The following is a 16,113-nucleotide window of genomic DNA, read 5'->3' on the forward strand; positions in this document are numbered from 1 at the left end:
GATGGAATTTGAGGGATTTGGAGAGTCCAGGACCAGATCTGGGGTGTTCAGGAGGGTCACCGGCCCGTTTTCAGTGCGATAAAACCTTCTTTTGGGGGTTCACAGGGATTTGTTGGGTTTTCAGAGGGATTCTGGTGCGTTTATCCCCTCCAGAACGAAATTTTGAGGTTCCAACCCCACTCCAAATTTTAAAAATCCGGAACATCCATAATGAACCTTTCACCCTTTTTTTTTTTTTTTTTTTTTTCCGGTCTGGAAATGCGCAGTGAAGACGCTGCCCGCTGCAAAACTTCCGTACGTTTCCTGTCGCCTTTGCGCACGCGCAGTGCACGAGTGGGCGCCGCCATGCGTGGCCTGAGAATTCCGTACTTATTCATCCCGTTTGCGCATGCGCACGGTACGCACGCATGGACGCCGCCATGCGTGCTTACGTTACCGTACGCATCAACGGGACCGCACCCGGAAGCGCTGAGCGGGCCCGGACCGGAGCCGGGACCCCCCCCGGGACCCCCGGGATCCTCCCGGGACCCCCCCGGTAACCCCGGACCGGAGCCGGGACCCCTCCCGGGACCCCCCCGGTAACCCCGGACCGAAGCCGGGACTCTCCCCCCCCCCCCCGGTATCCCCGGGACCCCCCTCAGGCCCTTCCCGGTAACTCCAAACCAGGCCCGGGACCCCCCCCCCCCCCCCCATCCCCCCCTCCCCCTCCCGTTCTCCTCACGCTATTCCCAGAATTTTCCTGGGATTAAAACCCCCGAAATCTGTGGGATTTCATCCCCGTTATCCTCCCAAAATTCCCCCAGAATTCCACGAATTTATTCGGGATTTAACCCCAAAATTCCCGGAATTTTATCGGGATTCAACCCCAAAAATTTCCCCCAAATTCCCGCAATTTTATCGGGATTTAAGGTTTCAAAATCTGTGGGATTTATCTCTTGTTATTCCCTCTCCAGGGATTGCCCCAAAATTCCCGCGGTTTCCTCGGGATGTAATCCCCAAATTTCCTCAAAATTCCCGAAAATTCTCTCGGGATTTAACCCCAAAATTCCCGAAAATTCCGACGGGATTAAAACCTAAAATTCCCGAAAATTCCCTCGGGATTAAAACCTAAAATTCCCGAAAATTCCCTCGGGATTTAACCCCAAAATTCCTGAAAATTCCCTCGGGATTAAAACCGAAAATTCCCGAAAATTCCCTCGGGATTTAACCCCAAAATTCCCCCAATATTCCCGAATTTCCCCAAATTTCCCCCAAATTTCCCCCGAATTTCTCCCAAATTTCCCCCGAATTTCCCCAAATTTCCCCCAAATTTTCTCCATTTTCCCCCCAAATTTCCCCCAAATTTCCCCTGAAGTTTCCCCCAAATTTCCCTCGATTTCCCCCTAAATTTCCCCAAATTTCCCCCGAATTTCCCCAATTTCCTCCCAAATTTTCCCCAAATTTCCCCCAATTTCCCCCTAAATTTCCCCCTAAATTTCCCCCAAATTTCCCCCCAAATTTCCCCAAATCTTCCCCTGAAGTTTCCCCCAATTTTCCCTGAATTTCCCCCCAATTTTCCCCCGAATTTCCCCAAATTTCCCCCAAATTTCCCTTAATTTTCTCCAATTTCCCCCTGAATTTCCCCTGAACTTTCCCCCAAAATTCCCTGAATTTCCCCAAATTTCCCCAAAATTTCCCTTAATTTTCTCCAATTTCCCCCTGAATTTCCCCTGAACTTTCCCCCAATTTTCCCTGAATTTCCCCAAATTTCCCCCAAATTTCCCTTAATTTTCTCCAATTTCCCCCTGAATTTCCCCTGAACTTCCCCCCAAAATTCCCTGAATTTCCCCAAATTTCCCCAAAATTTCCCTTAATTTTCTCCAATTTCCCCCTGAATTTCCCCTGAACTTTCCCCCAATTTTCCCTGAATTTCCCCAAATTTCCCCCAAATTTCCCTTAATTTTCTCCAATTTCCCCCTGAATTTCCCCTGAACTTCCCCCCAAAATTCCCTGAATTTCCCCAAATTTCCCCAAAATTTCCCTTAATTTTCTCCAATTTCCCCCTGAATTTCCCCCAAATTTCCCCCCAATTTTCCCCCGAATTTCTCCCAATTTTCCACCAATTTTCCCCTGAATTTCCCCCAAATTTCCCTCAATTTCTCCGCAATTTTTCCCCAATTTCCCCCCAAATTTCCCCCCAGACCCCCCCAGTTTCCCCCCGAATTCCCCCATGGAATCCCAGTGTGATTACTCCATGTACTTCCCTGCCGTTCCCTTCCCGCCGCGGGAATTCCTAGCGGGAGAATCCTCGGGATATCGATCCCTTCCCCGGCGCAATCACCTTTACCTGGGCGAGACCGTGCGCTTCCTGCTGGTCCTGCGGAAAAACCCCGGGAGCGCCGACCCGAAATCCGGGAACGCCGACCCGAAATCCGGGAACGTTGACCCAAAATCTGGGAACGTTGACCCGAAATCCGGGAATGTCGACCCGAAATCTGGGAACGCCGACCCGAAATCCGGGAATGTCGACCCGAAATCCGGGAATGTTGACCCAAAATCTGGGAACGTTGACCCGAAATCCGGGAATGTCGACCCGAAATCTGGGAACGCCGACCCGAAATCTGGGAATGTCGACCCAAAAACTGGGAACGTCAACCCGAAATCTGGGAATGTCGACCCAAAAACCGGGAACGTCAACCCGAAATCTGGGAACGTTGACCCGAAATCCGGGAACGTCAACCCGAAATCTGGGAACGTTGACCCGAAATCCGGGAATGTCGACCCGAAATCTGGAAACTTCGACCTGAAATCTGGAAACTTCGACCCAAAATCCGGGAATTTTGACCCAAAATCCGGGAATGTCGACCCAAAATCTGGAAACTTTGACCCAAAATCCGCGAACGTCGACCTAAAATCCGGGAATGTTGACCCAAAAACCGGGAACGTCGACCCGAAAACCGGGAACTCTGACCCAAAATCCGGGAATGTTGACCCAAAATCCAGAAATGCTGACCCAAAAACCGGGAACGCCGACCCAAAAACTGGGAACGCCGACCCAAAATCCGGGAATGTTGACCCAAAATCTGGAAACGCCGACCCAAAATCCGGGAATGTTGACCCAAAATCCGGGAATTTCGACCCAAAATCTGGGAATGTTGACCCAAAATCTGGAAACTTCGACCCAAAATCCGGGAATGTTGACCCAAAATCCTGTAACTCCGACCCAAAATCTGGGAATGCCAACCCGAAATCCGGGAACGTCGACCCAAAATCCGGGAACGTCGACCCGAAATCCCCCTGGATCCAGCTGGCCTCGTCCCTGTCTGCCCTGGCCACCGTCACCAGCGGAGACGACGCCGCCAAAAGCCGGGATGAGCAGGAAAATTCCGGGAATTTCGGGAACGATCCGGAAGATTCCGAAGAGCCGCCGTTGTTCCGGGAGTGCCGAGCGTTGCTGACGCATTCCCGGGGTCCTCCGGGATCTGCCGGGGTGAGGAAAAATCGGGAATTTTATGGGCGGGGGTAGGGGGGAAAAAAAAAAAAAAAAATTAGGGGTGGGAGGGTGTGGATTTTGGGAGGGGTGTCCTGGGTTTTTTTCCTGATTTTTTTTCCCATTTTTTCCTGGGGTTTTTCCCATTTTCTCCTGGGGTTTTTCCCATTTTTTCCTGTTTTTTTTCCCATTTTTTCCTGAGTTTTTTCCCATTCTTTCCTGGGTTTTTTTCCCAATTTTTCCTGTTTTTTCCCATTTTTACTTGAGTTTTTTCCCATTTTCTCCTGGTTTTTTTCCCATTTTTTCCTGAGTTTTTTCCCATTCTTTCCTGGTTTTTTTTCCCAATTTTTCCTGTTTTTTCCCATTTTTACTTGAGTTTTTTCCCATTTTCTCCTGGTTTTTTTCCCATTTTTTCCTGAGTTTTTTCCCATTCTTTCCTGGGTTTTTTTCCCAATTTTTCCTGTTTTTTCCCATTTTTACTTGAGTTTTTTCCCATTTTCTCCTGGTTTTTTTCCCATTTTTTTCCTGTTTTTTTTTTCCCATTTTCTCCTGGGTTTTTTTCCCATTTTTTCCTGTTTTTCTTCCCATTTTTTTCCTGTGTTTTTTCCCATTTTCTCCTGGTTTTTTTTTTCCCATTTTTTCCTGGTTTTTTCCCCATTTTTTCCTGTTTTTTTCCCATTTTCTCCTGGGTTTTTTCCCATTTTCTCCTGGGGTTTTTCCCATTTTTTCCCGCTTTTTTTTTTCCCATCTTGACCTGGGTTTTGTCCCATTTTTTCCTGAGTTTTTTCCCATTTTTTCCTGTTTTTTTCCCATTTTTTCCTGAGTTTTTTCCCATTCTTTCCTGGTTTTTTTTCCCAATTTTTCCTGTTTTTTCCCATTTTTACTTGAGTTTTTTCCCATTTTCTCCTGGTTTTTTTCCCATTTTTTTCCTGTTTTTTTTTTTCCCATTTTCTCCTGGGTTTTTTTCCCATTTTTTCCTGTTTTTCTTCCCATTTTTTTCCTGGGTTTTTTCCCATTTTCTCATGGTTTTTTTTCCCATTTTTTCCTGCTTTTTTTTCCCATTTTCTCCTGGTTTTTTTCCCATTTTTTCCTGTTTTTTTCCCCATTTTTTCCTGTTTTTTCCCATTTTCTCCTGGGGTTTTTCCCGTTTTTTCCTGGTTTTTCCCCCATTTTCTCCTGGGGTTTTTTCCCATTTTCTCCTGGTTTTTTTCCCATTTTCTCCTGGTTTTTTTCCCATTTTTACCTGAGTGTTTTCCCATTTTCTCCTGGGTTTTTTTCCCATTTTTACCTGGGTTTTTTCCCATTTTTTCCTGGTTTTTTCCCATTTTTTCGTGGTTTTTTCCCATTTTTTCCCCATTTTTCCCATTTTTCCCCATTTTTCCCATTTTCCCATTTTCCCATTTCTCTCCAGCTCCCTGTGGATGATCCCATTGTCTCACAGGACGAGGTCATTTCCCCATTTTTTCCCCATTTTTTCCCCATTTTTCCCCATTTTTTCCCCATTTTTCCCCATTTTTCCCATTTTTTCCCCATTTTTCCCATTTTCCCATTTTCCCATTTCTCTCCAGCTCCCTGTGGATGATCCCATTGTCTCACAGGACGAGGTCATTTCCCCATTTTTCCCCATTTTTTCCCCATTTTTCCCCATTTTTCCCCATTTTTTCCCCATTTTTTCCCCATTTTTCCCCATTTTTCCCATTTTTTCCCATTTTTCCCATTTTCCCATTTTCCCATTTCTCTCCAGCTCCCTGTGGATGATCCCATTGTCTCACAGGACGAGGTCATTTTCCCTCTCACCGTGGCCCTGGACCGGCTCCCGCCCGGCACCGCCAAGGCCAAGGTGGGGACAATTTGGGGACAATTTGGGACAATTTGGGGACAATTTGGGGACAATTTGGAGACAATTTGGGAACATTTGGGGACATTCGGGGGCAATCTGGGGATATTTGGGGACAATTTGGGAACATCTGGGGACATTTGAGGACAATTTGGGGACGTTTGAGGACACTTGGGGACAATCTGGGGACACCTTGGGGACATTTGGGGACAATCTGGGGACATTTGGGGGCAATTCGGGGACATTTGGGGGCAATTGGGGACTTTTGAGGACATTTCAGGACATTTGGGGACACTTGGGGACAATCTGGGGACACCTTGGGGACATTGGGGGACAATCTGGGGACAATTTGGGGCCATTTGGGAACATCTGGGGACACTTGGGGGCAATGTGGGGACATTGGGGGACAATCTGGGGACATTTGGGGACAATTTGGGGACATTTGGGGTCACCTGGGGACAATCTGGGGACATTTGGGGACATCTGGGGGCATTTGGGGTCACCTGGGGACAATTTGAGGACATTTGGGGACAATTTGAGGGCACTTGGGGACAATCTGGGGACATTTGGGGACAATTTGGGGACTATGTGGCAACCTTGGGGACAATTTGATGACACTGGGGACACCTTGGGGAACACCTGGGGATGATTTGGGGATAACCTGGGGACACCTGGGGGACATTTGGGGACATTTGGGATAGAGCCCTGGTGACAATTCTGGGGACATTTTGGGGACATTGGGAATGGGGGTGGCCTTGGGGACACTGGGAATGGGGAGGGACCTTGGGGACATTTTGGGGACATTTTGGGGACAGTGGGAATGGGATGGGGAGGGACTTTGGGGACACCTTGGGGACATTTTGGTGGCCAAGCCTGACATTTTGTCACCTTTGTGTCCCCCAGATCGTGGTGACAGTGTGGCAGAGGGACACGGAGCCACCGGAGCTGCAGGAGGGGACAGGGACAGGACAGGTGACAATGACAGGGACAGGGACAGGGGGGTACCTGAGGCTGCTCCAGGGCCGCGCCCCCGGCCAGGTGTTCCGGCAGCAGCACGGAGCCTTCAAGGCACAAGGTGAGGTCCCCAAATGTCCCCAAGGTGTCCCTAAATGTCCCCAAGGTGTCCCCAAGGTGTCCCTAAGTGTCCCCTCCCCAGTGGCGCCACCCCCAGGTATCCCCAGGTGTCCCCTCAGTGCCACCCCCAGGTATCCCCAGGTGTCCCCTCAGTGCCACCCCCAGGTATCCCCAGGGCACCTTCAAGGCACAAGGTGAGGTCCCCACAGTGTCCCCTGATGTCCCCAAATGTCCCCTGATGTCCCCACAGTGTCCCCAAGTGTCCCCTGATGTCCCCACAGTGTCCCCTGATGTCCCCAAGTGTCCCCTGATGTCCCCAAATGTCCCCTGATGTCCCCACAGTGTCCCCAAGTGTCCCCTGATGTCCCCAAGTGTCCCCTGATGTCCCCACAGTGTCCCCAAGTGTCCCCTGATGTCCCCACAGTGTCCCCTGATGTCCCCAAGTGTCCCCAAGTGTCCCCTGATGTCCCCAAGTGTCCCCTGATGTCCCCACAGTGTCCCCAAGTGTCCCCTGATGTCCCCAAATGTCCCCTGATGTCCCCACAGTGTCCCCACAGTGTCCCCTGATGTCCCCCAAGTGTCCCCTGATGTCCCCAAGTGTCCCCTGATGTCCCCACAGTGTCCCCTGATGTCCCCAAGTGTCCCCTGATGTCCCCACAGTGTCCACCCTGCTGACGGTGCTGCCACCCCCCCGTGTCCGGTGCCGCCAGGTGACCGTGTCCGGCAAATACCTGACCGTGCTCAAAGGTGACATCTGGGGACAATTTGGGGGGGTTGGGGACAAAGAGAGGGAGAGGGTGGGGGGGACAAAGTGAGGGAGGGTTAAACCCCAGTGTCCCCAGTGATGTCCCCGATGTCCCCAGTGTCCCCAATGTCCCCATCGATGTCCCCAATGTCCCCAATATCCCCAGTGATGTCCCCAGTGTCCCCAGTGATGTCCCCAATGTCCCCATCGATGTCCCCAGTGATGTCCCCAGTGTCCCCAGTGTCCCCAGTGATGTCCCCAGTGATGTCCCCAGTGATGTCCCCAATGTCCCCATCGATGTCCCCAGTGCTCAATGGCAGTTCCCAGGAGGAGCTCTCCCTGTGGGACGTTCAGATCCTGCCCAGTGTCCCCAATGTCCCCAATGTCCCCAGTGATGTCCCCAATGTCCCCATCGATGTCCCCAGTGCTCAATGGCAGTTCCCAGGAGGAGCTCTCCCTGTGGGACGTTCAGATCCTGCCCAGTGTCCCCAATGTCCCCAATGTCCCCAGTGATGTCCCCAGTGATGTCCCCAATGTCCCCATCGATGTCCCCAGTGCTCAATGGCAGTTCCCAGGAGGAGCTCTCCCTGTGGGACGTTCAGATCCTGCCCAGTGTCCCCAATGTCCCCAATGTCCCCAGTGATGTCCCCAGTGATGTCCCCAATGTCCCCAGTGTCCCCAGTGATGTCCCCAGTGATGTCCCCAATGATGTCTCCAGTGATGTCCCCAATGTCCCCATCGATGTCCCCAGTGCTCAATGGCAGTTCCCAGGAGGAGCTCTCCCTGTGGGACGTTCAGATCCTGCCCAGTGTCCCCAATGTCCCCAATGTCCCCAGTGATGTCCCCAGTGATGTCCCCAATGTCCCCAATGTCCCCAGTGATGTCCCCAATGTCCCCAATGTCCCCAGTGCTCAATGGCAGTTCCCAGGAGGAGCTCTCCCTGTGGGACGTTCAGATCCTGCCCAGTGTCCCCAATGTCCCCAATGTCCCCAGTGATGTCCCCAATGTCCCCAGTGATGTCCCCAATGTCCCCAATGTCCCCAGTGATGTCCCCAGTGATGTCCCCAATGTCCCCAATGTCCCCAGTGCTCAATGGCAGTTCCCAGGAGGAGCTCTCCCTGTGGGACGTTCAGATCCTCCCCAATTTCAACGCCAGTTACCTGCCCGTGATGCCCGACGGCTCCGTGCTGCTGGTGGACGACGTCTGGTGAGAGAGGGGACACCTTGGGGACACCTTGGGGACACCTTGGGGACACTGGGGGGATTGGGGGACACTGGGGAGATCACGGTCACCGGGGACTTTGGGGACATTGGGGGATTGGGGACATCTGGGGACATTGGGGACGCTGGGGACATTGGGGGGATTGGGGACATTGGGGACATTGGGAGATTTGGGATATTGGGGGGATTGGGGACATTGGGGACATCAGGGACATTTGGGGACATTTGGGGGGATTTGGGATATTGGGGGGATTGGGGACACTGGGAACATTGGGGACATTGGAGACGTTGGGGACATTGGGGGATTTGGGATATTGGGGACACTGGGGACATTTGGGGACATTTGGGGGAATTTGGGATATTGGGGGGATTGGGGACACTGGGGACATCGGGGAATTTGGGGACATTGGAGGGATTGGGGACATTTGGGGGGATTTGGGATATTGGGGGGATTGGGGACACTGGGGACATTGGGGACATTGGAGACGTTGGGGACATTGGGGGATTTGGGATATTGGGGACATTTGGGGACATTTGGGGGATTGGGGACACTGGGGGATTGGGGGATTGAAGACGTTGGGGACTTTGGGGACATTTAGGGACGATGGAGGGACCTTGGGGACACTGCGAGGATCATGAGGACCTTGGGGACAGTGAGGGGATCTCGGGGACACTATGGGAGCCTTGGGGACACCATGGGGCCCTTGGGGACAGCGTGGAGACCTTGGGGACAACACGGGGACATTGGGGACACAGTGGGAGCCTTGGGGACAGCATGGGGACCTTGGGGACAATGAGGAGACTTTGGGGACAATGAGGGGATCTTGGGGACACCATGGGGACACCGCGGGGACCTTTAGGAATGGGACCCATCCCCTGAGTGTCCCCGTTGTCCCCTGAGTGTCCCCAATGTCCCCTGAGTGTCCCCAATGTCCCCTGGCAGCCACCACTCCGGCGAGGTCCCCGTGGGCGCCTTCTGCCGTGTCCCCGGGTGCCACTCGGGGTGGCCTTGTCCCCTGAGCGCCCTGGAGGAGCAGAACTTCCTGTTCCAGCTGCAGGCACCTGAGCGGCCACCCCGCGACGCCAAGGAGGTGAGGGGACACCTGGGGACACCTGGGGACACCTGGGTGGCCTTGGGGATACCTGGGGACAGCAATCGAGGGGGACTCGTCACGCCTTGGTGACATCAAAAGTGTCCCCAGGTTGGGGTTGGGGACAGTCCCTGGGGGGTGCTTGAGGGGTTTGGGGACATTTGGGGACAATTGGGTGGCCTTGGGGACACCTGGGGACATTTGGGGACAACATTCAAGGGCCACCACCCCCATCCAAACCACCCCACCCCCCCTTTAACCGCCACGTCCCCAGACTTGGTGACAATCCCCGTTGTCCCCGGGGACATTGGGGACATGGGGGACATGGCAGGTGACACCGCGGGTGACAGAGATGTCCCCAAGCAGGGCCTGGAGGTGCCACTGGTGGCCGTGGTGCGGTGGTCGACGCCGAAGCTGCCGTTCACCAACAGCATCGTCACCCACTACAGGTGAGTGTCACCCGATGTCACCCGATGTCACCCGATGTCACCCGATGTCACCTCGGTGGCTCCCAGACCTTCCTGTGGTGCCACCACCTCGTTGTCACCTCGTTGTCCCCGTGTCATCTTCTCCTCAGGACGTTCTGTGGCTCCTTTCTGGACTTTCCCACGATGCCACCACTGTGTCCCTGATATCCCCACGATGTCCCCAAGCCCCTCAGACCCTCCTGGTGGCCCAGAGCCACCTCTGAATGTGCCACCAGAACCCCAGAGCTCTCTGGGGCTTTCCCCATGATGTCCCCGATGTCCCCACGATGTCCCCAATGTCCCCACGATGTCCCCAGTGTCCCCCAGACCCTCCTGGTGGCCCGGAGCCACCTCTGAATGTGCCACCACCTCATTGTCCCAGTGCCACCAGAACCCCAGAGCTCTCCGTGTCTTCTCTGGGGCTGTCCCTGTGATGCCACCTCCATGTCCCCAATGTCCCCTCGCTGTCCCCAATGTCCCTACGACGTCCCCAATGTCCCCACGATGTCCCCAATGTCCCCACGACGTCCCCAATGTCCCCAGTGTCCCCCAGACCCTCCTGGTTGCCCAGAGCCACCTCTGAATGTGCCACCACCTCATTGTCCCAGTGCCACCAGAACCCCAGAGCTCTCTGGGGCTGTCCCCGTGATGCCACCTCCATGTCCCCGATGTCCCCTCGCTGTCCCCTCAGGTTGCCCAGCATCCGGCTGGAGCGGCCGCGTTTTGTCATGACGGCCACCTGCGAGTCACCGGTGGTGGCCCTGCAGCGTTTCACTGTCACCTACACCCTGCTCAACGACCTGCAGGATTTCCTGGCCGTGAGACTCGTCTGGACACCCGAGGCCACCGCTGGTGGGGACATCTGGGGACATCTGGGGGAATTTGGGAACATTGGGGACATCTGGGGACATTGGGGGGGGGGAATTTGGGAACATTGGGGACATCTGGGGACATCTGGGGGAATTTGGGAACATTGGGGACATCTGGGGACATTGGGGGGGGGGAATTTGGGAACATTGGGGACATCTGGGGACATCTGGGGGAATTTGGGAACATTGGGGACATTTGGGGACATTGGGGGGGGGAATTTGGGAACATTGGGGACATCTGGGGACATCTGGGGGAATTTGGGAACATTGGGGACATTTGGGGACATCTGGGGGAATTTGGGAACATTGGGGACATCTGGGGACACTGCGGGGGGGAATTTGGTGGCAATTCGGGGACGTTTGGGGTCACCGGGGGCAATCTGGGGACACCTGGGGACATTGGGGGATGTTGGGGACATTTGGGGACATTGGGGGAATTTGGGAACATTGGGGACATTTCAGGACATTGGGGACATCTGGGGACATTTTGGGACATTTGGGACATTGGGGGAATTTTGGGACATTTGAGGACATTGGGGGATATTGGGGGACATTGGGGACATTGGGGGACATTGGGGGGATTTGGGGACATTTGGGGACATTGGGGACATTTGGGACATTGGGGGAACATTGGGGGACACTGGGGACATTGGGGACATCGGGGGAATTTGGGGACACTTGGGACATTTGGGGACATTTGGGACATTGGGGGAATTTGGGGACATTTGGGGACATTGGGGACATTTGGGACATTGGGGGATATTGGGGACATTGGGGGACATTGGGGGATATTGGGGGACATTTGGGGACATTGGGGGAACATTTGGGGACATCCAGGGATGGGAAAGAGACTCGGGGACAAAAAGAAGACCCCAATTCCCAAAAATTGAAAAAAAAAAAATCCAAAAAAAAAAAACCCCAAAAATAAAAAAAAAACCCGACAAAACCCCCTCAGATCCCCTCCCCCCTCCCCTCAGATCCCCTCCCCCGCCCCCCCCCCCTCCCCCCCAGTTTAATCTCAGGAATTTTTGGAATTCCCAGGGAAGGGGCGGGGCGCTCTGGACTGGGTGGTGTGCCACACCCCCCTGACCAACCTGGGCTCCTCCCGCAAGGGCAGCGCCAGAACCTTCCGGGTGGCCTTCCAGGCACTGCGGGCCGGGCTCTTCGAGGTCAGTGTCACCCCAGTGTCACCCCAGTGTCACCCCAGTGTCACCAGTGCCACCCCAGTGTCACCTGTGCCACCCCAGTGTCACCCCAGTGTCACCCCAGTGTCACCTGTGCCACCCCTGTCCCCGTTATTCCATCGTTATCCCGTTCCCAGTATCCCCAGTATCCCCAGTGTCCCCGTTCCAGGCACTGCGGGCCGGGCTCTTCGAGGTCAGTGTCACCCCAGTGCCACCCCAGTGCCACCCCAGTGTCACCTGTGCCACCCCAGTGTCACCTGTGCCACCCCAGTGTCACCTGTGCCACCCCTGTCCCCGTTATTCCATTGTTATCCCGTTCCCAGTATCCCCAGTATCCCCAGTGTCCCCGTTCCAGGCACTGCGGGCCGGGCTCTTCGAGGTCAGTGCCACCCCAGTGTCACCCCAGTGTCACCCCAGTGTCACCCCAGTGTCACCTGTGCCACCCCAGTGTCACCTGTGCCACCCCTGTCCCCGTCATTCCATCGTTATCCCGTTCCCAGTATCCCCAGTATCCCCGTTCCAGGCACTGCGGGCCGGGCTCTTCGAGGTCAGTGTCACCCCAGTGCCACCCCAGTGTCACCAGTGCCACCCCAGTGTCACCCCAGTGTCACCAGTGTCACCCCAGTGTCACCTGTGCCACCCCAGTGTCACCTGTGCCACCCCTGTCCCCGTTATTCCATCGTTATCCCGTTCCCAGTATCCCCAGTATCCCCAGTATCCCCGTTCCAGGCACTGCGGGCCGGGCTCTTCGAGGTCAGTGTCACCCCAGTGTCACCCCAGTGCCACCCCAGTGTCACCAGTGTCACCCCAGTGTCACCTGTGCCACCCCAGTGTCACCAGTGTCACCCCAGTGTCACCTGTGCCACCCCTGTCCCCGTTATTCCATCGTTATCCCGTTCCCAGTATCCCCAGTATCCCCAGTATCCCCGTTCCAGGCACTGCGGGCCGGGCTCTTCGAGGTCGGTGTCACCCCAGTGTCACCCCAGTGTCACCCCAGTGTCACCTGTGCCACCCCAGTGTCACCCCAGTGTCACCTGTGCCACCCCAGTGTCACCTGTGCCACCCCTGTCCCCGTTATTCCATCGTTATCCCGTTCCCAGTATCCCCAGTATCCCCATTCCAGTCCATTCCCAGTGCTCCCAGTGGCTCCTAGTGCCTTCCCAGTCCCTCCCAGTTCCTTCCAGTACACCCCAGTACCCCCAAAACCCCCTCCCAGTAACTCCCAGTCCCTCCCAGTGCCCCAAATCCCCCCCAAAACTCCCTCCCAGTAACTCCCAGTTTGTCCCAGTTGTCCCAGCACATGAAGCTGAAGCTCCAGTTCACGGCCAGTGTCACCAGTGCCCCCCCCGAGGCACGCCCAGTTTCCCGGAAGAGCAGTCCCAGTTCCCCGGCCGTGCGTGAACTGGTGGCCGGACTGGGACGCTCCCAGTCCTTCTCCCACCAGCAGCCGGCCCGGAGCCACCTGATGAGGTACTGGGAGCACTGGGAGGGACTGGGAGGGACTGGGAGGGGATTTGGGGGGAACTGGGAGGGACTGGGATGTGACAGAGCGACACTGGGGGTGACACGGGGCGGTGCCAGCGCTGCCTTGGGTGACACTGAGGTGACAACAGGTGTGACACAGGTGACACAGGGATGCTGTAGGTGACCCACAGGTGTGACCCAGGTGACACTGAGGTGACCCAGGTGTGACACAGGTGACACAGGGATGCTGTAGGTGACCCACAGGTGACACAGGTGTGACCCAGGTGACACTGAGGTGACCCAGGTGTGACACAGGTGACACTGAGGTGACCCAGGTGACACAGGGATGCTGTAGGTGACCCACAGGTGACACAGGTGTGACCCAGGTGACACACAGGTGACCCAGGTGTGACCCAGGTGACACTGAGGTGACTCAGGTTACACAGGGATGCTGTAGGTGACCCACAGGTGACCCAGGTGACCCACAGGTGACACAGGTGTGACACAGGTGCGACCCAGGTGACACTGAGGTGACCCAGGTTACACAGGGATGCTGTAGGTGACACACAGGTGACACAGGTGTGACCCAGGTGTGAGCCAGGTGCTGTCCCCAGGTCCGGCAGCGTGATGGAGCGCCGTGCCATCACCCTGGGGTGACACAGGTGACACACAGGTGTGACACTGAGGTGACACAGGTGTGAGCCAGGTGACACAGGGACGCTGTAGATGACACTCAGGTGACACAGGTGTGAGCCAGGTGACACACAGGTGACCCAGGTGTGACCCAGGTGTGAGCCAGGTGACACAGGGACGCTGTAGGTGACACACAGGTGACACAGGTGTGAGCCAGGTGACACAGGGACGCTGTAGGTGACACACAGGTGACACAGGTGTGAGCCAGGTGACACAGGGACGCTGTAGGTGACACACAGGTGACACAGGTGTGACCCAGGTGTGAGCCAGGTGTTGTCCCCAGGTCCGGCAGCGTGATGGAGCGCCGTGCCATCACCCTGGGGTGACACAGGTGACACACAGGTGTGACACTGAGGTGACACAGGTGTGACCCAGGTGACACAGGGACGCTGTAGATGACACACAGGTGACACAGGTGTGAGCCAGGTGACACACAGGTGACCCAGGTGTGACCCAGGTGTGAGCCAGGTGACACAGGGACGCTGTAGGTGACACACAGGTGACACAGGTGTGAGCCAGGTGACACAGGGACGCTGTAGATGACACTCAGGTGACCCAGGTGTGAGCCAGGTGACACAGGGACGCTGTAGATGACACTCAGGTGACACAGGTGTGAGCCAGGTGACACACAGGTGACCCAGGTGTGACCCAGGTGTGAGCCAGGTGACACAGGGACGCTGTAGGTGACACACAGGTGACCCAGGTGTGAGCCAGGTGACACAGGGACGCTGTAGGTGACACACAGGTGACCCAGGTGTGAGCCAGGTGACACAGGGACGCTGTAGGTGACACACAGGTGACACAGGTGTGAGCCAGGTGACACAGGGACGCTGTAGGTGACACACAGGTGACACAGGTGTGAGCCAGGTGACACAGGGACGCTGTAGGTGACACACAGGTGACACAGGTGTGAGCCAGGTGACACAGGGACGCTGTAGATGACACTCAGGTGACACAGGTGTGACCCAGGTGACACAGGGACGCTGTAGGTGACACACAGGTGACACAGGTGTGAGCCAGGTGACACAGGGACGCTGTAGATGACACTCAGGTGACACAGGTGTGACCCAGGTGACACAGGGACGCTGTAGGTGACACACAGGTGACACAGGTGTGAGCCAGGTGCTGTCCCCAGGTCCGGCAGCGTGATGGAGCGCCGTGCCATCACCCCCCCCGTGGGGTCCCCCGTGGGACGTCCCCTGTACCTGCCCGCAGGTGACAAAGCCGTGCTGGCCCTGGACAAGATCGCCAAGAGGGAGTGCAAGGTGCTGGTGGTGCCACCTGTCAAGTGACAGCTTGGGGACATCGCCGGGGTGGCACTGGGGACAGCACTGGGGGGACACTGGGGACAGCACTGGGGGGACACTGGGGACACTGGGGACAGCGTGGGGACATTGCCAAGGTGGCACTGGGACAGTGGGGACAGCTTGGGGACAGCACTGGGGACAGTGGGACCAGCACTGGGGGGACACTGGGGACACTGGGGACAGCACTGGGGTGGCACTGGGGTGGCACTGGGGACACTGGGGACAGCACTGGGGACAGCACTGGGGTGACACTGGGGACAGGGGGACAGTGGGGACAGGGCCACCCCCAGTGTCCCCAGAGCCACTTCCAGGACATTGGGGACAGGGACCAAGGGGACAGAGCCACCCCCCAGAGCCTTGGGGACAATGGGGACAATGGGGACAGTGCCATCGCCAAAGTGTCCCCAAAACCAGGTGACAGTGGGGGGAGGGGTCGCTACCACTGCCACGTGCCATTGGGGGGGAGGGACCTTGGGGACACTTTGGGGACACCTTGGGGACACGGCCTGGAGCCGTGCCCGTGTTTGGGGGTCGGGATTTTGGGGACATTTGGGGACATCGGGGAAGTGTCCCCGAGCCAAAGTTGGGGGGAGGGGAGGGGCCTGCAGTGCCACCCCCTGGGGTTGGGGACATTGGGGACAAGGGTGGCACCTCTGTCCCTGTTATTTATTGCCAATAAAGAGACCTGGATG

At 55.9% G+C, this 16,113-nt stretch overlaps 1 protein-coding gene across 6 annotated transcripts; it reads left to right on the forward strand.

Annotated features, from left to right (window-relative positions):
• The first annotated feature begins 2,190 nt into the window (after nt 1–2,190).
• On the forward strand, nt 2,191–16,021 carry TRAPPC14 (trafficking protein particle complex subunit 14). Of its 6 annotated transcripts, XR_009934102.1 has the most exons (12): nt 2,191–3,469; nt 5,214–5,309; nt 6,210–6,381; nt 7,041–7,127; nt 8,212–8,332; nt 9,290–9,437; nt 9,804–9,886; nt 10,596–10,756; nt 11,815–11,942; nt 13,246–13,427; nt 14,036–14,240; nt 14,541–14,579. XR_009934102.1 is itself a non-coding variant. In XM_062512186.1 (11 exons), the coding sequence occupies exons 1-11, from the start codon at nt 2,210–2,212 to the stop codon at nt 15,404–15,406; spliced, it is 2,595 nt and encodes an 864-aa protein (XP_062368170.1). In that variant the 5' UTR covers nt 2,191–2,209; the 3' UTR covers nt 15,407–16,021. The 6 variants fall into 6 exon arrangements, 5 of the variants coding, with proteins under 5 accessions (XP_062368170.1, XP_062368171.1, XP_062368172.1 ...); XM_062512186.1 differs by lacking the exons at nt 14,036–14,240; nt 14,541–14,579 and adding an exon at nt 15,250–16,021; XM_062512187.1 differs by lacking the exons at nt 14,036–14,240; nt 14,541–14,579 and adding an exon at nt 15,250–16,021 and having other exon boundaries at nt 5,244–5,309.
• The last annotated feature ends 92 nt before the right edge of the window (nt 16,022–16,113 follow it).

The sequence above is a fragment of the Cinclus cinclus genome, chromosome 34, assembly GCF_963662255.1.
Source record: "Cinclus cinclus chromosome 34, bCinCin1.1, whole genome shotgun sequence".
Classification (NCBI taxonomy): Eukaryota; Metazoa; Chordata; class Aves; order Passeriformes; family Cinclidae; genus Cinclus; species Cinclus cinclus.